Source organism: Loxodonta africana, chromosome 16 (genome assembly GCF_030014295.1).
Source record: "Loxodonta africana isolate mLoxAfr1 chromosome 16, mLoxAfr1.hap2, whole genome shotgun sequence".
Taxonomy (NCBI): Eukaryota; Metazoa; Chordata; class Mammalia; order Proboscidea; family Elephantidae; genus Loxodonta; species Loxodonta africana.
In genome coordinates, this window is record NC_087357.1 from 11,088,692 (window position 1) to 11,109,298 (window position 20,607).

The following is a 20,607-nucleotide window of genomic DNA, read 5'->3' on the forward strand; positions in this document are numbered from 1 at the left end:
GGTGGTGGGCAGGGTCTTTGGGTGGTAGGCAGGGGCACTGGGCTGTGGACAGGATCCCTGGGTGGGGGCAGGGGCACTGGGTGGCTCTGGCTACCTGGCTTGTGCTGAGGAGGCCCTGGGCTTTCTCTAGGCTTCTCACTCAAATCCAAGCAGTGTTTGATACAGGGGCAGTGGGCAAAGGCCCCTGGAACCAATCAGGTGGAGTTCATAGCATTTCAAGGCCCAGGTGCAAGTGGGAGCTGTGAGGGAATGGCCTCGGCCTCGGGGATGTAGGACTTGCCCAGAGTCCGCAGGCCAAGGCAGCTCCAGCCCATGCTCAGAAGGTGCTCCCCCCAGCCCTCTCTGGGGGCAGCCATGGTCTCGGCTCAGGCAGGGAGCAGGCCACCAGACCAGGAGCAAACTGTGCCTGGGGGCCTCGGGCACGATGGGCAAGGAGGGAGGGAGGAGGGGTCAGCAGAGGGAGACCTGGCGCCCACCCGCCCAGGACAGAGGGCAGAGGGCAGTTTGTCTGGTGGGTGGAGGGGCAGGTGGCGCACGGTGGTGGCTCTCCAGAGACCCTCAGGGGTCTGCGTGCTTCAGGAGCAGGTCCACAGCCTCTGCGAGGTTGTCCACATACCCGTCGGCCTGCACCTCTGGGTGGTGCTCGTCGCTGGGCCTGGGGAGCAAGGCAGGAGTTGGTTAGAGGTGACCCCAGGTTGACCCACTGAATCCACAGCCTGGTAGCCCCGCCAGCACCTGGTGACCAGGGTGTCACCATGGCGTTCACGATCTTGTAACACCTGTCCCCAACATAGCAGGGGGCATCTCTGTGGGTCTGGGCATCGCCAGGCAGGGCTTGTCCAGCAGTGGCTTAGGGGAGTAGAGGCCCTGCCCCGGAAGCCTTGTTGGTACCCAGCCTCAAGGTTCTATTGAGAACCCCTTGGGGGAAGCACCTCCCCCAAGGTTCCAGGCACCCCCCTCATGGCACACATGCCTCCCTGACTGCTGGGCACTGTTTCCTCCACCTGGAGACCGCCCATGCCCCTCTTACCAGGTCTGGCTCCAGTGCAGAGTGACTGCTGGCCCCTCTGCCTGAGCCATCTCCAGCAGGAGCAGCAGCCCCAGGAGAGCCAGGATATAGGCCTGCACTATGCCCCCAAAGGGATGCTCCCTACAGCCCTGCACCTGGCCTGGCACCTAGCAAGAGGAGCTCAGGACAGGGCTGGAGGATTCCTGCAGAGCCCACCCCAGGAGGAGACAGGGAGCCTTCCCGCCCAAACCCTCGGGGCCTGCCCTGCCCAATAGAGGAGGCCCCGTGCTCTTCACACAGTCACTCATGGCTGGGATTTGAAGGGGGCTGGAGCCCCCCAAAACTTTGTTCATTCACCAAATATTTCCTGAGGTCCGGCTGGAGGTCTGTGGGTCCACAGGGCACGGGGCCCTGCATGGAGGCGCGTTGAGGGAGGGGCTTCCAGGTAGAAACCTGTGAGCAGGGAGGGGAGGGACACCCCAGGGAGGTGGGTGCTGTAAATGTCACAGGGAGGGCTGGGCTCGAGGGGGCAGGAGGCCAGGCATGTCCCTGAGTCCAGACAGTGGTGTGAGGAGTGTGGACTTCACCCCCGGGGGTGAGGGGTAGCCTGGGGCGGGGGAGCTCTGAGCCGGGGAGTTGCTCCCACCCAGGGAGGCCTCACTAGAGCTTAGCAGGTGGGGGGCCAGAGTGGGGAACAAACCTCACCATGTGAGGGGTGTTTTTGTGGCCCCAAGGGCCGACCCCAGCCCCCCAGGAATTGCAGAAACCACCCCTCCAAGTAGCCTCTCAGAAGCCCCCAGGCCGAGGTGTGCTGGTACCCAGGTCCCACTTAGGGCCACAGGGAAGGGGGCCAGCGCACCCGGACACCTGTGTCAGACCTGTTCCCGTCTGACCCCCAACTTCTCTCTCCACACAGTATGCTGGTGCCCTCCCCCCAGCTGAGATAAAGTCTCCCCACACACCCCACCCACCCTACCCACTTTGTCACAGAAGTCACCGTCCGATGGAATGGAATTCTCCCCCCATAACAGAAGGTGCTCTGTAATGAGATCCCGCAAGCTGTACTCCACACACCTTACCTCACCTCGCCCAGGTGTTTATGTATCGTTTAAACTCAAGACACCATTAAAGAAAAGCTCGCGTTAGCAGCCAGAAGTTTTGGACTTTATGTCTTAATTACAAGATGCTGCGGTGACAGGACCGGCTCAGGGCCTGCCCCAGGCCTGTTCCGTCAAAGCCCCGAGGGAAGGAGAGGACCCCATTCCACGGCTGCCAGGGACCTGTGACCATGAGGCTCCAAAGATGCCACCAACAAATCTGATGAAGATGTACCCTTTGGTGGTGGACACAGAAGCAGAGGGGGTGATGCAGAAAGAGCCTGGGCACCTCTGTGGCTGCAGCGGCCCTTCGGACTGGGCGGGATGTGGTGACCAAGGTGGCAGAGGGAGAGGAGGGGGCGGTGGGGAGATAAAGGGACAGAGAGAAACACGCACAGGGCAGGGAAGACAGAGACAGAGAGGGAGAGGCAGGCAGAGAGAAGGAGAGTGAAAACAGAAGGGTGGTCAGAGACAGGGGGATAGGGTCAGAGACGCAGACGGAGGAGGGTGGGGAAGAGCAGAGAAGGAGGAAGACCTCGATAGGCATGGGTAGAAAGGGACAGAGAGGACACAGGGCTGGGGAGAGACAGACCAGAGTCACCCAGGTGGAGAGCAGGCTGTCTGTGTCCCTGAGAGCACCCCTTTGCCTGCAGTGACTTGGGGAGGCCCCCTTTCCCTGCACCTCATGGGCTCAGCTGAGGCTTGGGTGGCGCCTGAAGGAGAGAGAAGGGTGGGGGTCTGAGGGCGTTTATAGGGGCCTGGAGGGGTCATGTTCCTCCCTCTTCTGCTCCTGCCCCTCCCTGTGGGAACTCACGTGGCTCCCTGCTGCCCCGTCACAGCCCAGCTCTTGAAGAGCAGTCCGCCCTGGCCGGGCCCCACCAGCTGCCTGTCACCCAGAGCCAGCCTGCTGCTCCTCAAAAGTCCCCTGCTAGTCCATACTCCATGCCTTTGTCCACGTAGTGCCTGGAATGCCCTTCAGACCTGGTCTACCTGCAAACTCCTACACATCCTTCAAAACCCCACCCAGCTGTCCCCATCTTGACACTATGCTCCTTCCCCCAGGGTGAGTTTCTGAGCACACACCCGTGCCACTGTGGCAGGGTCCTCCTTCACCTGCCAGTGCCTTTGCTGTCCTGGGCTTCTGGAGGCAGGGCTAGGCTTCTGCCTCCAAGGGCCCCCACGCAGGCGCCCAGGCAGTGTCCTCTGAGGAAGTGAACAAAAGCCCCCACCCTGGCAGCGTCACTGATGTTAGTTATTCCTCCCCCTCATGCCTTGGGAGCAGAAGGAAACAAGGCCCTTCTGTGCCAGTCAGCCAGGGTCCTTCATAGCATGGTCTTTGTAATGGTCCAAGGAACATGGCGGCTGGACCTGGCATCAAGGCCAAGCAAAGGCTCTCTCCATGCCCCCATCTCTTGGGCACACATGGAGGCCAACACCTCCTTCCCTGGCTCTGCTGACCACTGGGAGACAGGACAGTGACCCCTCAGGAATTCAAGGGGTCAGCGGTGCCGCCCTTGGAGGACCCAGCAGGGGTGCACGTCACCCTCCCAACCCCCCATCCACTCCCACACAGGGAGGGCACATGTCATTGTACATGACTGTTTTGGAAGGGCTGACTGCATGCCGCAGGCAGCTGAGAGGGTTAGTGCGGGTAGCATACTGGCATGGGCATTCGGGGGGTACTGGGGGTGGACTGGCCCTGGGTATGGCCATGGGGGGTCTGGGGCGACTGGCCCTCAGCACAGGCATCGAGGAGGTGCTGGGGGCAGACTGGCCCTGGGCATGGGTATGAGGGGGGTAATGGGGGTGGACTGACGCTGGGCACAGGCACCAGAGGGGGGTTGACACCAGTTCGGACAGTGCTGACGCAGTTGGAGGAAAGGACAGAGGGCATCCATTCATGGGTAAAGGATGTCCCGCTGGGGAGCGGTCTGCACAGTTGTTCAGAGGGTCCGGGCCACAGCTCAGCCTTACATACATGCTGGGAGGACACTGGGAGTGGGTGGGGAGAATGCCCACCCGCCCATGGGTCCATGATTTACCGAAGGCCGACTCTGTGCCTGGCACATGACCACTCGCCACTGACCATGGTTCCTGCTGCCCCCCTGTTGCTGCTGCCCACCACCTGCACACTGTCCAGACGGCAGCTTGCTGGAGTCCAGTGGGGCAGGCAAGAGCCAGGATGGGACAGACTGTGGACCTGTGACCTGCTAGTGGGATGGCTAGGTGGGGAGTCAGCAACACATCTCAGGCTGGCCTGACCTACGTGGGACCCGGTCTGGGTGGGGGGAGCGGGGGAAGGGGGCAGAGCAGGCCCAGACTTTGGCAGACACCTTCGTGCCTTTCAGGAACCACCAGGAGTGGCTCCTTCTTCGCCAGGGCATGGGCTCGTGGGCACACAGGAATGCTGACCTGGCCCCTCCAATAGGGTGACCAGTGTGGAACAGCAGCAGTCCTGGGGCTCAAGGCTGCACAGGTGGCCAGCATTCCCCAGGCCCTAGGCCCTCCTGCTTGACTGTCCAGCCTTAGCCAAATGCCCGGTGGTTCAGGGGCCCAGCCTCAGAGTCCTGTCCTCACAAAGGTGCCCTGGCCCAGGGTCTTGCACAGTCTGCCCTCAGTCCCAGCCTGGGTCTGAGCATCGAAGCCAGGCTGAGGGCAGTGAGGGCCGAGCAGACCTTGCATTCCAGCTCAGGCCCAGGGGGGAAATCTCACACCTGACCCCGGCGCCGGCTGCCTGGGGCCACGCTGCCCACAGGGAGGACACTGGGCTGTTTACAGCATGTTCAGCCAGGTGGCACCTTGTCAACCAGAACCAACCCCCCCGCCATGCCAGCTGTTCCCTGTGCGGCTCTCACTGCCCCTCGACACAGGCATCAGGTCGGGGGCAGCGGGGGAGGATGCTGAGATCAGCCAGGACCCGCTGAAAACAAGCCAGTGGGGATGCTCAGCCATCTGCCAGCATGCTGGCCATCTCAAGAGACTCCCTCTTGCTGACACATGAGGCCCCTTAAGTCCCTGTCCCTGGCTGGAGCTCAGGGCAGCTGTGGAGCCCCACCTAGAGACCTCTGCCCAATTCACACTATAAGGCCATAGTCGCAACCCGGTGGCCCCTGGTCGTGTCTGGTTTAGCCCACAGGGTGCTTTTTAAGAATGGAAGCTGGATATGTGACTTCCTTTGAAGAACTGGAAGCTCCAGTAACACCGGGCTGGCATTCTACAGGTGATGATGAGCTGATGCAGGCAGCAGCTGCCCCTGGAGTGTCAGAATTCTTCTCTATTGTCTCCCTATTGTGACACCTGGCCTGCCCCTGGAGAAATCAGAATTTGTTACCCTGCCCTATAGCTTTGGCTATCTCGTCCATTCCCTGGAGAACACATTGCCTCCTCCAGGAAGCCTACCCTGAAGCCTCCCCCAACCCTACAGTGAGGGACCCACAGCACCTGGGTTGACCACATCAGAGTACCAGACACTTTACTGCAACTGCCTTGTTACCTGTCTGATGCCAGACTGTGAGGTCAGGGACATCCCTTCGGGGTCCTTGTGCTCCTGACCAGGGTCTTGCCCCTGGTGGAGACAGGAACAGTTGGCCAACTGCCTGAGCAGCCTGAAGGTGGCCTCTGTCCTCCCGATCACGCGGGGCTGTGCGTCACGCCCCAACATCTGGCTGCTGGGAGCCCGAGCCAACCAGGAACTGTGTGTGGGGGCAGCCGTCTCCACAAGCCAAGGGGTGGCAGGGCAGTTAGTGGCTGGGCAGAATAGCCATGCTCACCCAAGGTCCTGGCCTCACCCTCCCAGTCTTTTCTGGAGAACAAGCTCTAGCCAAAGGGCCACACACAATCAGGGTCTCTCGACCTCCTTGGGGAGCCAGTGCCTGAGTCGCCCAAGTCCCTAAGCCCTCAATCTGGGTCACAGTTGCCAAGCCATGTTCTGCAGAACCACTGACCAGGACACGACACCCACTCCTCTCAGCCCCACACCGTGAGAGCTGTGAAGATGCCTGCCACCTGCCCAGGGCCTAGGCCTAGCCAGGGCCATCCCTGCTTCCCTGGTGATCTGCCCAGCTGAATGGAGCCCTCAGAGGCTGACTCCTCAAAGCTGCTTGCAGCTCTCTGGGTCTGCTGACAAAGGGGGCTCCCATACCCCAAGACGGCCCTTGAATGGAAGTGGTTGCTTGATCGGGGTGGGCAGACAGACAAGTGTGCCCTGGATCAGAGTGGACAGACAGGGTGGGTGACAATCAGAGGCTCCAGGCACTCTCCTGATCAGGGGCCTCCTGGCAGCTCTGGCCAGCAGGGGTGAAAAGGTTCCCAGCTCCTCCTAGGAAACACACTGGGCTCCGTACCTAGAGAGAAGGTGGGAGTCCAGAGAGCCCAGTATCTCAGGAGGGGCTTCCCCCAAGGGGTTCTTTACAGAACCCTGAGGCTGGGTACCAACGAGGCTGCCAGGGCAGGGCCTCTGCTCCCCTCAGCTGCTGCTGGACAAGCCCTGCCTGGCGATGCCCAGACCCACAGAGATGCCCCTGGCTGTGTTGGGGACAGGTGACGAATGGCACACTCTTGACTCTGCTGAGAGCAGTGCAGCCACGGTGGACACTGGCCCAGCCTCTGTCCCCTCAGCCTGCCCTCGGCCCCTTCTCCAGGCCAGCTGGACACACTGGTCACCATAGTGTTCACGATCTTGTGTCACTGAGCACTCTCCCGGGGGACATGGCCACCCCCGTCATACAGCCAACCACACGGAGGTTCAGAGAGGTCTAGAGCCCAGCCTGGGGGCACAGGGCCAGCACAGGGGGCTGAGAGGGGTCCGGGACCCTGCCCGGGGGCACAGGACCAACGCAGGGCGGGTCTTAGAGGGATCCAGGACCCTGCCCCGGAGCACAGGGCCAGGATGGGGGCACTCAGAGAGGTCCGGGGCCGTGCCTGGGGCCACAGCACCAGCACACAGGTTCTGTCTCCCTCCCCGGCTGGGCTGGAGGCACCCACAGCCTTCTCCAGGCCCAGCAGGGGCAGAGGCCTGGTGAGCAGGTGGTGGGGCGGCCCCTAAAGGCTTGCTTCTATAGAGGGTCAGGCCTGCTGGGGCAGCATCTGGCCTCCAGGCAGAGGATCCTGACAGCTGCTCATAATATTTTGATAAAAACATGTTGAGCACCTGGCCTGTGTTTAGATTAAAAAGATCTGGCCCAGCCCCTCGCAAGCTGCTCTGCAACGGCCACTTCCTCTGATAAGTCCCCACAGGGCACAGGGCAGGGAGCCGCTCACAGAAATGCTGCCCACCCCCGCCCTTTGAGGCCAGCCCATGTAGCAGGTGGGAGACCCCATGTCTAGGCCTATCACCAGGCTTGCACACACACACACACACACACACACACACACACCAGGTTCTCGCTGAGGTGGCTCAGGAGAAGGGGGGCATGGATCCCTCTCAGTGCTCAGTGGCTAGACCTAGGGTGCTGGTGTCTCAGTCTCATTCATTCCTAGGATTGGGGTCGTGGCACTCTCCCTATCTCTTCCCAAGCTGGCTTTGGGCTGGGGTTTCTTGGGCACCAGCAACGAACACTGATTGGGGTTATTCTGGGCAAGGTGCTGCGTGGGTACTGCCTCACACTGTCCCGGGAGGCACCACTATCCACTCAGCTCAAAGGGCCTCCACCTGGTTTGTGTGTGGGGCAGGATGTCTCCTGAAGCTAGGATCCCACTCACGGCACCCCACCACTCCCCATGGGCCCAGCAGCGCCTCCCAGGGGGCTGCACAGGGCCCCCCCACATGCAACCCTCATTTCTGGCAAGTGCAGCCAAGCTTTAAAATGCACAGTCATCAACTCCATGGCCTCGCAGGACTCATGGGGACTTCCTCCTTCTCTGTGAGGTGTTACCTATTTGGCACAAGGATGAAACCAGGTTGTTCACAACAAGGAGGCCCAATGGCCACTGAGCACATGGATGGGGGCAGGGCATCATGAGTTGCCAGGCAAACGCAAAGTCAGGGCACAATGTGACCCCAGCCCATCCCCAAGCAGGGTGGCAACAGTGACATCTGGCCATTCCAAGTGCCGGCAGTGATGTGGAGCCACGGGAACACCCACATACTGCTGCTGGGGATGCAAACCGGTGCGGGCACTCTGGGAAAAAGCTCAGCAGGTGTCTCCTGACAAGCTAAGCACCAGATGCCTTGTGACCTAGCAGTTCCACTCCTGCGTGTGTGCCCAAGGCGGGGGGGGGGGGGTGTTCACTGGAAACAACCCAAATGCCCATGAACAGTAGAAAAAAACCCAAACCAAACTCACTGCCGTCGAGTCATTCCAACTCATAGTGACCCTACAGGACAGAGCAGAACTGCCCCACAGAGTTTCCAAGGAGTGGCTGGTGGATTTGAACCACCGACCTTTTGGTTAGCAGCCGAGCTCTTAACCGCTGTGCCACCAGGGCTCCAAAGCCTAGTTCCAGTGTGGCCAGCCGTGGAATGGGGTCCTCTCCTGCCCTGTCAGCTTTCTGGGGCCTTTGGTGGAGCAGGCCTGCGGCCTCACCGCCACCCTGCACGTGGTAGCAACTTGTAACTAAGACATGAAGTCTGCAGTTTCCGGCTGCGTGTTGGCTAGCGGCAGCCGCCGCTAATGCAAGCCTTTCTTTAATGGCTTCTTGAGTTCAAACGATGCTTAATTAAATGTGACTGGCCAGGTACCTGAGGTGTGCGGGGTGCAGCTTTCGGAATCTCATTATAGAGCACCTTCTGTTATGGGGGGGCACCTTCCGTTCCGGGGTGGGGAGTGTTGTTCCTCAGCTCGGGATTCCATTCCATCCAGCAGTGACCTGGACAGTGACCTCTGTGATAAAGTGGGTGGGGTGTGGGGAGAATTTTGCTCAGCTGGGGGCGGGACATGAGCACACCTTGGAGAGATAAGTTGGGGGCCAGAGGGGAACAGGTGGGAGCTGCACAGGGCAGGACAGGTGTCCAGGTGGGCTGGCCCACCCCCTGTGGCCCTCCTAAGTGGGACCTGGGTACCTAGCACACGACGGTCTGGGAGGGCTCCCCACCAACAGCAGAAGGGATAAATGGATTGTGCTCTGTTCACACGATGAAATGCCACGAAGCAACAGACAGAACAAGCCCCTGCTACACACGCACCACAAAGGAAACAACTGAAAGAGGCCCGACTCAGAAGATCCCTGCACGGGAGCCCACAACTACAAGTTCGAGATCAGGAAAGATTGAGGGTGACGGAAGTGAGACAGGGGCCCCTGTGCAGGAGGGTGCTAACCGGGAAGGACAGGAGGGCGCTGACTGGGAAGGGCGCAGGAACTCCAGGCATTGGGAACGTTCTGTCTTGATCTGGGTGGTTGTAATTGGGCATATTCTTATGTAAAAACGTATCAAGCCTGGTCAGCCTCTGTCCAGGGAAGCCTTCTCCTCTCTGTACTCTGGGGTCTCCATTCATAAAACGAGGAATGTTCTAACTGGTCCTCTCTCTCCTCTCCCCTCTGTGGTATGAGCATCCCACCTCAGGGGCCAACCAGAGACGAGGCAGACACAGGCCTGGGACAGGCAGACTCAGGGAGGGGGCCCAGGACAGGCGTGCAGTGTGGGCAGGCCGGCGAAGGTCCCAGAGGCTGAGTAGAATTTCAAAGGCCACGTTTAATGGGCCCCATTCCAGGACTTTATTGTTCAATTCCAATCCTGCACGTAACAGGTCTCTGAGGATGCCTCTGAGATGGGGGTGAAACAGTCATGTCCTCCTCGGTGGCCACTGTGCCCCTCCTGGTGCACCTGTCTACCCAGGCTGGCCCAGAGGACGGGCTGAGACTATCCCACTGCAAAGCGTCCAGGCCCACCCTGCAGAAGCAGTCACTCCACAGGGTCGTGTGATGGTCAGGGGACCCTCCACAGGGGGACTCGCTCCATCATAAAGAGGCAAGCCGGCCTTGTTAAATGAGACAGTAAATGAAACATTTTAATGTGGGCACTGTGCTGCTGAGCCCCCATTGTGAGGGGCCCGAGTTAATGGCCTGCCACTATCCACCATCAGGGTCTTCTAGCGCTAACGGGGTAGAAGACGCTGCGCCCAGCTCCACTCACGCCCGTCTGGTGATGTTGGCCTCCAACCCGGGACCCAGGAAGGACGTTCTGTGGCAGGCAGGGAGCAGGCCCCACTGGCTGTGCTCAGAGGTCAGCTCCTCCTGGCCACCCTCACAGAGGGTCAGTGAGACCGGGGGAAGGGCCTGTCTACAGCAGTATGCGCAGCCCCCACGCTGAGCAAGTGACTTCCCCTTTCTGAGGCTCATTCAGGTGACATCTGGATGAGACCAGGGGCTGCTCACGGTCAGCCAGTTGGGGAGATCCCCAGGAGTGGTCAGCATGTGAACGATGGTGACGAAGCAGGTGGGCGGCCCAGGAAGCTCGAGAAGGGCCAAACCATCGAGGGACAACGAGGAACCTTTCATGTGAAACAGACACACTGGTTCATGACAGGGTCCCCACCCACTGGGTGCCACCTGGCCATCACACCGCATGGTCTGGAGGGGCTTAGCCCTCTCAGTGGGTGAGTGCACAGCCCTTTGGGGAGAGGCACGCTCCCCTACAGTGCCCTCCCGCAGGCTCGCCAGCATTTCTGCTAGATGGGAGTCTGCCTGTAGTGGTTAAGGCCCGTACAAAGAGCCACATTCTTTAACCCAACTCCTGGAAATTTTCCTACAGGCTTCATTTTAAAGACACCTCATACGGCGTCTGGCGTATGGAAAGTTTTCAATAACAGTTTGCAAATTTGAAGAAAAATAGCCATAGGTCATTATAGAGATGATCCTGACAGCATTGCTTATGGCAGAAAAGGGACCAGCCTGGACGCATGACCATGGGGAATGACTGAATCTATCATATCTGCTCCATAAACTGCTGTGCAGCTGTGCCCAGCGGTCAGGGTTTAGGAGGTCACGTCAGGGGGAAAGCAGAAGATGAAAGTTACAGACGCCCATGACTGTGGCTACAGAGGAGGTGGGCAGGAAGCCAGAGGAAACACAGCAGCTGCCTACAAGTAGAAGGACTATGGGTGCAGCCTTTTCTAAGTTTCCTTCCAGAACGCTGTCACAATAATGCATGTCATTAATAATAAAGCAGAGTTTCTATCCAGTCTTGCCCACAGCTCCACAGGAGGTACCAAGCGGGCTAAGAAGTCAAGGGTTTCTCCAGCCCAGCTGGACGACAACAAGGGCCCAGTGGCCAGCCCCTTGGGCCAGGTATCAGCCAGGCCTGGCAAATGCTACCTGCTCTGCAGACCACATCAGTTAATTACAGAGCAGGGCACCCAGGTCGGCCGGGGTAACTCCTGGGGCCGTGGTGCCCACGATGGCAACTCACACCACCCTTGAGGCCTCTCAATCTAGGCACCAGCTCCCACCACCATCTGCTAGAGAGTCAGGGGCTCACCTAGTGTGTGCACGGTGGCCTCACATTCTTGCCTCCTTGAGAGGGGTACATGCAGCCAGTCTGTGACAGCGCTGGGACCCAAATCCCACCTGAGTCAAGGCCAGTTCCTTCTCTGTGCCCATAGCCAGAGGGGAAAAGAGAGCCCTGAAACTAAGAACTGGGGGGTCTTTAGGGTTGAAAATAATCTCTCGTTTCTCAGGTGAGGAAACCAAGGCCCAGGGAGGGTGGGACAGACAGAAGGCCGCCCAGTGAAGCTGTAGCTATGATCTCCCAGAGCTCGGAGCCTGGGCACGGGCAGATGGGCTGTATGGCGGGCAGCAGGGCTGGACAGAAGGGCTCCCTGGGCCCCTCCTCCCCAGGACTCTCCATCTTCAGCTGAACTTACAACACAGGGGCCGGGGGAGTGGCAGGCCTTATCAGTGCCTCTATACAGATGGGGAAACCGAGGCGGGGAACTGTGGGCCCAGTGAGCCAGTGGGGAGGCCAGTGCCCCTCCCCTGTATTTACCTAGCACCTTCCACCCCGGGTTCCCCCAAAAGCTGCAGGCTGCCACCTCATTCATCACCATCCAGATGCCACCTTGTAAATCGTCAAAGCGCCCAGTGAGGGGCCATTCATCAGGCCTCGGGGATGCCAGGCTGCCCAGCCAGTACTCACACTGGGCTGATTGTGAGTGCAGGACCCCGTCCAAGCTACCTGGCTCCTGGCAGCCGCTGTGCCCTGGACGGCTCCTGGATGAAGTCCTATGTCCTTCAGTTTCCTCTCCAGGCAGGAAGATGGAGCTGCTCCTTCAGAACATTTACTCAACACCACTTTGACTTCCTTGGGCTCTCTGTCCTATCCCACCATGTACGGGGAAGCCATAAACCATCCCAAACAAACCTGCACTATGGACTCCAAGGCCAGGTGCTGCAGCAGAGGGCCAGAAAGCAGCTCCAGCAGGTCCCCAGTGGCCACCCCTGTGGCCATAGATGGACGCATCTGCTCACCGACCCTCAGGGGGCACTGCGGCACTGTCCTGCTTTCCTCTGTGCAGATGGGGAAACTGAGGAGGTAGCCCACAGTTGACAGAAGTTGAAGCTCTGGATTTTGGGGCCAGGGCTTTTCCCAAGTTTGGGGAACACCCCAGTGATTCACTGTCCCCTTAATCCTTTCAGCCCCAGCTCCCAGCTGGTGACCTTTGGGTCTCACCAAGAAAGATCAGATTCGAGCCACTATAGGTACAGTGTGTTGTAAGGGCTCAGGTACGCCAGAATTTCAGAACAAACAGGGCCAGTCTGGTGATGGGTCAAGGGAGGATAACAGGGCCTCCTCCTCGGGGTGATGTGAGGGTTGGAATGTGCACCTGTGATGACTGCGTGAAGCAGGGCCCTCGATGTCATCTGCATGCTGTTATCAGTTATTCCTCGCCAGGCGAGAGCCAAAGGCCATCCACACAGAGGAGTACCATCCTGCCCTGGTCTCCGCCTGGTCATGTGCTTGTCACATCTAGCAGGGCTCACCTCCCTCATTGTTCTTTTTTCCCCCAGAGATTTCCAGACTAGTTTTAATTTTTTTACTTGAAAATTAGTTTATCCACTATGTTGGGGGAGGAGGAACAGATGAACTTGCTGGTATTTTAAATTGTCCTTAAACAAATTTCTTTACAGGCAAAGTCAAATTTACTCTTTGGAACACTAGGGTATGGAATGGGAAGTGTTGGTAGCTCCATTTTCTGGAGGCCCAAGATTAGAGATAAAATGAAAATATGGGTTCTCAAATTTGACTGCACATTGAAATCACCTGGGGAGCTTAACACAACTAGTAATGCCTGGGATTACTAGAATTTGTGGGATGCAGCTAAAGCAGTACTGAGAGGCAAATTTGTAGCTCTAAATACTTAGAAGAGAAGAAAGGCCTCAAATCAATTATCTGAGCTTCCACCAGAAGAAACTAGAAAAACAAGAGCAAAACAAACCCAAAGCAAGCAGAAGGAAGGAATTAATAAAGAGCAGAAATCAGTAAAATTGAAAACAGAAAAACATTAGAGAAAATCAATGAAACATAGAGCTGGTTCCTTGAAAAGATCAAGTGAAAAAAAAAAAAAAAAACAAAACTGAGGCCTGGGCCCCATCTCAGAGATTTTGATTTAAATAAAGGCTCCCAGGTGACTCTAAGGGGCAGCCCTGTCTTTGAGAGCCAATGGACAAAGCCATGAAGAACCTGCCTCCGTACTGATCCCTTCTTGGCCTGGCTGCTCCCCTCACTCACTCTCTGGGGTGACCACTGGGCTTTATGCTTTAGGGGAACCCCACACCCCCAGTCTCTGAGTTTCCCATCCACCCCCTGTTCACATTTTGTCCTTCACTTGAGCCACAAGCCTATATTAGATGTCTCCTGAGTCCCTGGGATGTGCAATGCTTAATGTGCACAGCTGTTGACTGAAAGGTCAGAGGTCTGAGTCCACCCAGAGGTGCCTTGGAAGAAAGGTCTGGCAATCTACTTCTGAAAAATCAGCCACTGAAAACCCTACAGAGCACAGTTCTACTCTGACACACATGGGGTCACCATGAGTCAGAGTCGTCTTGGTAGCAATTGGTTTGTTTGTTTTCTCGTGTGCCCAGCCTCCCCCTTCCAGGTTCTCAACAGTGGCTCTGATCAGCAGCCTGCTGAGTTCCACCCCTGTACACTGAGGGCTCTGTGGAGAGGCAGGCCAGTGGGGGTGGAAAGGATAGCTCCTGCCCTGCCAGCCACTTGCCATGGGGTCTTGGGCAAGTCTCTGCCTCTCTCTGGGCCTCAGTTTGCACACGAGGCTTCATCCTAGACCAGAAGTTCCCATCTGTGCTGCCAGGAGCCCCATGCTCCCCAGAGGGACCTTGGGCAGGGCAGCTGGGCTATCTCTCCTGCTAGGGGGGGCCCTCCCAGGTCTGCTCCACCTTCAGGAGTCCCAACCAGTGCTGGGGTGGCATCACCCATGGTGGCCGAACTCTGCTCCTTCCCCAGCTCTGTATTGACTCTCCTTCTGGAGAGCACGGCTTTGCCTTTCCCTCTGGGGAACAGGTGGGCAAATACATAAATGATCCAAATCAATTAAGCTAGGCTCCTGGGTGGCTAAATGATTAACTGCTGAACTACTAACTGAAAGGCTAGCAGTTCAAATCCACCTAGAGGAGCCTCAGAAGACAGACCTGGCAATCTCCTTGTCACAGCCTTAGAAACCCTCTGGAGCAGTTCTACTCTGCACGCACGGGGTCGCCATGATTTGGAATCAACTCAACGGCAACTAACAACAATAAAAACAGGTCTTTGAAAGCATCCCAATCACAAAGAGCCACGTCGACGGGGACCTCCAGCTGCTGGAGACCCCATTCTGAAGGTTCTATGCTTTCCCCGCAGCCCGTGTGTGGGCTTTGCCACCCCCGAGAGCTGGTGCCCTTTCCTTTGCGCAGACATCAGCCAATGCTTGCTCCCCAGCCCCCGAAATGCTCTTATTCTATATTCTCCCCCTTTCACGTCATGTGCTTTTGGAAGGAGAGAGAAAATAAGGGGGAGAAAGAGAGAAAATCTTACGTGAATGCACGCGTGGAGTGTCCACACTGTTCTCTGAAAAGAAAATTGGAGTAAAACTCTGCAAAGCCAGTCAACTACATGTATGTTTTTCTAAGGGGCTAGGTGGGGGTAAGCGAGAACTTTCCTGAAAGGACTTGGCCTTGAAACATTAAGTCAAACAACTGGAGCTGGCAGAGGGACAGGCTCGGAGCACCACTGGCCTGAAGAAACGCTGGCCCTGCCATGATTTCAAGACCAGGATCAGGAATAATGAGCTCACTGAACACGGAGCCCAGAGGCTGCAGCTTACTTCTCCAAAGGGTTCTTCAAATCAGAGGGGCTGTGGCCCTAGAGAATGAGACCCCAGCCCCACTCTGCAGGGTAGGTCAAGGCTGCACACCCTGGGGAACCACAGATGCTCCCTCAGGTGTGGGTAAGTGGACATGAAAAAAACTGGCTGTCATTTTATTAGCAAAGCCAGGCGCTATCAGAGAATGGGGATCCAGGTAGCCAACCCTGAATGGCCATTAAAGTGCAGAGACTTCAGAGGAGCCTGGGCCACAGCCTCATGTCAATTAGTGCTCATCACATCCTTGACCAAGGGGTGCGGCTGGGCCATCACCCATGTCCTCTTGTTTGGAATCCTGCTGTGACCCTGTGGTTGTACGCTGTCTAGGCAACTCCATGGCTGAGCCCAAAGCTCATTACTGAAGCCAAGCCTTAATTTTTGCTCATGGCTTCTGCCTTTGGAGGTGGCTCAGAGCCCTGAATGGTGGGGACGAAGCACAGATGGAATGCATCCCATTTATCAAGCCCTGAGCTAACGTGGAGGTGCCCTCGTTAAGCTCTGAGCTGCTTTATACAGGAAACGGTGTGGACTAGAGCTCTATTCCACCCACCGGCCTGCTTCGAGTTGACCCTACTAACGGCTAACACTTCTCTGGACAACCGTCCCAAAGACTGTCTGTAAGCAGCAACGGTGGGAACCAGGTTCTGCAAGGGTCTGACCAAGAATCCAGCAGACGTGTTGGTCCTTGAAGAGGACACCTCTTTGTTCTCAGAGGGTAAGGTAGGGCTTGCCACGGAGTCACTTCTGAGTCCTCGTTAGCTGTTCTGCCAACTCCAAGTTCAGTGACATCACACTGGTAGCTCAAGATCAGCTATGGTGGGAGTATTTACACCATGGAAAGTGGTAGGCAAAACAAATCCGAGCTTCCCCCTACCCTGCCCAGAGAGCAGCTTGTTACATTTCAAGCACATCACTTGCACTTGATAAACCCTGAGTTCCTCTTAGTTAAAAACAATTCCATGAGACGGTGATTTATATGCCAACAAACAAATTAGCCTGTGTTCACAAATGCACAGCAAGGCAGTTTCCAAGACAACAATGATAAAATCTAATTACTGTGAATCAGGGGGAGGTCTGTTTAAAGCACCAAACCTTTAGTTCATAAATTTTTTTGAGTCATTAAAATTAATATTTAAAAAGCAAAGACGTCACTTCGATGACTAAGGTGCACCTGGCCCAAGCCATGGTCATTTCAATCGCCTCATATGCATGCAAGAGCTGGATAATGAAAAAGGAAGACAGAAGAAACACTGATGCATTGGTACTGGTACTGTGGTGCTGGTGAAGAATATAGAATATGCCATGGACTGCCAGAAGAATGAACAAAGCAGTCTTAGAAGAAATACAACCAGAATTCTCCTTAGAAGCGATGATGGTGAGACTCTGGCTCACTTACTTTGGACGTATCATCAGGAAACACCAATAGCCAGGGGTGGATTAACCAGTAAGCAAGTCACACACAGGCTTAATTGCGTTTACTTACTAATCTGTAGTGCACAATTTCACATGGGCTTGAAATTGTGCACTACAGAAATTAGTAAGCACAAGCAAGCCTGTGTGTATCTTGCTTATTGGGTAATCCATCCCTGCCAATTGCTAGAAAAGGACATCCTGGTTGGTAAAGTAGAGAGCCAACGAAAATGAGGGAAACCCTCAATGATACAGATGGACACAATAGCCAAAGCAATGGACTCACACATACCAATGGTCATGAAGATGGCATGGGACTGGGCAACATTTCATTCTGTTGTACCTAAGATCGCCATGAGACAGAGCCAATAAGATGGCAACAAATAACAACAAAATTTATATTAGCAGGCAGATGCCCACAGGAGAGCTTCAGCCTCTTTCTTTCTCTCAGGGGCCTCTGTGCATGCTGTTTTTTCCTGCTGAAAAGTCTTCTCCTTTCTGTCCACCAGCAACTCTACCTTTCCTTTAAGACGCAGCTCAAGTGTCACCTCCTCTGGGAAGCCTTCCTGGATCTTCCCAGACATTGCTGACTGTACCTTTCACTAGGCAAACTCCATCCTTGGCTTAACACTGTGTCTGGTCCAGCCTTACCATTCTGGGCTGAGTTTATCTCCCTCCCAAAATCTGGGAGATCCTCACTCATATTGTAACTGATCATAGTCCACACTAGATCATATTGGGGGTGGAGCTATTTCCTCTTACCCACTACTCCCCTGCAGGAGAGAGAAATATTGGGGAATATTTCAAGCCTTTCTCTCCACCAGCCTTGCCCCTAGAGGGGGGAATGACTAATCTGGTTGACCTTCGCCCCTTCCTCTCCCTGCATCTTGTTCAGACAGAAAGGACAACATCTGGAACAGCTGCTGGGATGGATGTGGGATGGATGTGGGGGAGGTCCTTCAGGACACACATGCTTCACCACCTGGGACCTTCAGCACATCAACCTTGGGGTCCTCTAGGGAAAAGTCATTCTAAATGTTGTTTGCAAAACACATTTAACTGGAATGAATCCATGCAAATACGGAAAACTGACATAGGAAACAGGTGGTATTACGAGTCAGTGAGGAATGGATGGATGGTTAAAGTATGGTGTTGGAACAAGTGATTATCCACATAGAAAGTAAATCAAATCCCTACCTCACACCACGCATGCAAGTCGAATTCAAGTAGATTTATACCCTGAGTGTGCAAAACTTTGAAACTTCTGGGGGAAAATGCAGAGAAATCTCTTTCTAACTACGGTTGTTGGGTGCCATGTAGTTGGTTCCAGCTCACAGTGACTCCAAGTACAACAGAATGAAACACTGCCCGGTCCTGCGCCATCCTCACCATCATGGTTCTGTTTGAGCCCATTGTCGCAGCCACTGTGTCAATCCATCTTCCTCTTTTTCACTGACCCTCTACTTTACCAAGTATGATGTCCTTCTCCAGGGACTGGTCCTTCCTGATAACATGTCTAAAGTACGTGCTATCCTCGCTTCCAAGGAGCACATCTCCTAAGACAGGCTTGTTGGTTCTTCTGGCAGTCCATGGTATATTCAATATTCTTCGCCAACACCACAATTCAAAGGCATCAATTCTTCAATCTTCCCTATTCATAGTCCAGCTTTTGCATGCATATGAAGTGACTGAAATTGTCATGGCTTGGTTCAGGCACACCTTAGTCCACAAAGTGACATCTTTGCTTTTCAACACTTTAAAGAGGTCTTTTGCAGCAGATGCGCCCAGTGCAATATGTCATTTGATTTCTTGACTGCTGCTCTCCTGTTCGTTGATTGTGGATCCAGGTAAAATGAAATCCTTGACAACTTCAATATTTTCTTATCACGTTTACTGTGATGTTGTTCATTGGTCCAGTTGTGAGCATGTTCATTTTCTTTATGTAGAGGTGTAATCCATACTGAAGACTGTAGTCTTTAATCTTCATCAGTCAGTTCTTCAAGTTCTCTTCACTTTCAGCAAGCAAGGTTGTGTCATCTGCATAACGCAGGTTGTTAATGAGTCTTCTTCCAATCCTGATGCCACATTCTTCTTCATATAGTTCGACTTCTCGAATTATTTGCTCAGCACACAGACTGAATACGTATGGTGAAATGATACAACCCTGACACACACCTTTCCTTATTTTAAACCATGCAGAATCCCCTTGTTCTGTTGGTCTATGTACAGGTTCCGCGTGAGCACAATTATATATATACTCGTTGCCATCGAGTCACTTCCGACTCACAGTGACCCTATAGGACAGAGTAGAACTGCCCCATAGGGTTTCCAAGCAGTGGCTGCTGGATTTGAACTGCCAACCTTTTGGTTAGCAGCCGAGCTCTTAACCATTGCGCCACCAGGGCTCCAAGCACAATTAAGTGCTTTGGAACTTCCATTTTTTTAACTATGGAGAGAGGAGGATTTCTTAGACAAGTTAGACAAATGTACAAGGCAGAATAAAAATGATTGATGCATCTGATTATATTTCAATTAAAAACTTTTGTTCATTAAGACACCATAAACAAAGTGAAAAGAGAAACCACAGACCGGGAGTAGGTATTTGCAAGCACATACAACAGACAAAGGAGCAGTTACAAGAATGTACAAAGAATTGTTACAAGTCAGTTAAAAAAAAGCAATCTGTAACAATGTAAGCAAAGGGTATGAATCAATAATTCACAACAAGGAAGCTCAAAAGGTCTTTAAACGCTTTGAACCGTGCCCACCCGCACCAATAATATAAGGAACGCAGATCATATTAAAATGAGGTAGACCATTACACACCCCTCAGACTAGGAAAGGCTGAAGAAGTCTCCTAGTACCAACAATGGCGAGCAGATGCGAGAATGGGTTCCTTTCCGCTGCTGGAAGGGACAGAAATGGGCACATTCACTTTAGAGAGATGAGCAATAACTAATTAGTAACTATCTGATTAGTAATTAGCAATATCCCATTGGTAAAGCAAGCCCTAGTGGTGCAACGGTTAAGTGTCCGGCTGCTAACCAAAAGGTCGGTGGTTCAAACCCACCCAGCAGCAGCTCCGAGGGGGAAAAGACCTGGTGATCTGCTCTTGTAGATTACAGCCTAGAAAACCCTACTCGGTCACATGGAGTAGCCATGAGTCAATTCCATGAGTCAGAAGGGACTCGATGGCATCCAACAACAACAAAGCCAAGATGCCTGTTTGCTGGGAGCAGCTCTTCTGCTCCCGCAATGGGGCTCCCTGTACTTCCCAGATGGCAAGAGTCACCACACCTCCTGCTGAAAGAAAGGAACGATCCCTGGGCCCCAAACTCTGCCCTACCAGGGAGAGACCTGGTAATACGCACACGTACCAAGCCCTCCAAGGTGATGTGGTTACCAGCAAGCTAGAGGTGGGGAGGGGGGGAATTGTCCTCAAAAGGGCCTAGCACAAGGAGACAGGTCCAATAGTGTTCAGTGCAGTGTGACATAATAATGGACAAAACTGGGCACGACTCCCATGTCCCTCAGCAGGAGACTGGCAGACAGACTGTGGGCGGTCCCACATGGAAGCACCGCAGCATTACCCGGGCCTCCTCCCTGGCCACCTCTGGAAGGCTGAGCTCCGCAGGCTGGCTAGGAGGAAAGCTGACATAAATAGGTGCTATTTTTTTTTTTTTTTTTTTTATGTGTGGTTTCTCCATCAGCACCCATGTCGTGTGAACACCGTTCAGGAAACCTGGAAAGCATTCAGCGCCATGATTCTACCTTTCCAGTAGATGGCCATTTTAATCCA

General features: G+C 54.8%; 1 protein-coding gene across 1 annotated transcript in view; it reads right to left on the bottom strand.

Moving 5' to 3' along the window:
• LHPP (phospholysine phosphohistidine inorganic pyrophosphate phosphatase) overlaps window positions 1-20,607 on the bottom strand; it is a 139,687-nt gene continuing 119,080 nt past the window's right edge. The window contains exon 7 of the mRNA XM_003419671.4: window positions 1-655. Within this exon, the coding sequence (XP_003419719.2) occupies window positions 559-655 (97 nt within the window). The 3' untranslated portion in view covers window positions 1-558. The remainder of the gene's footprint in view (window positions 656-20,607) is intronic.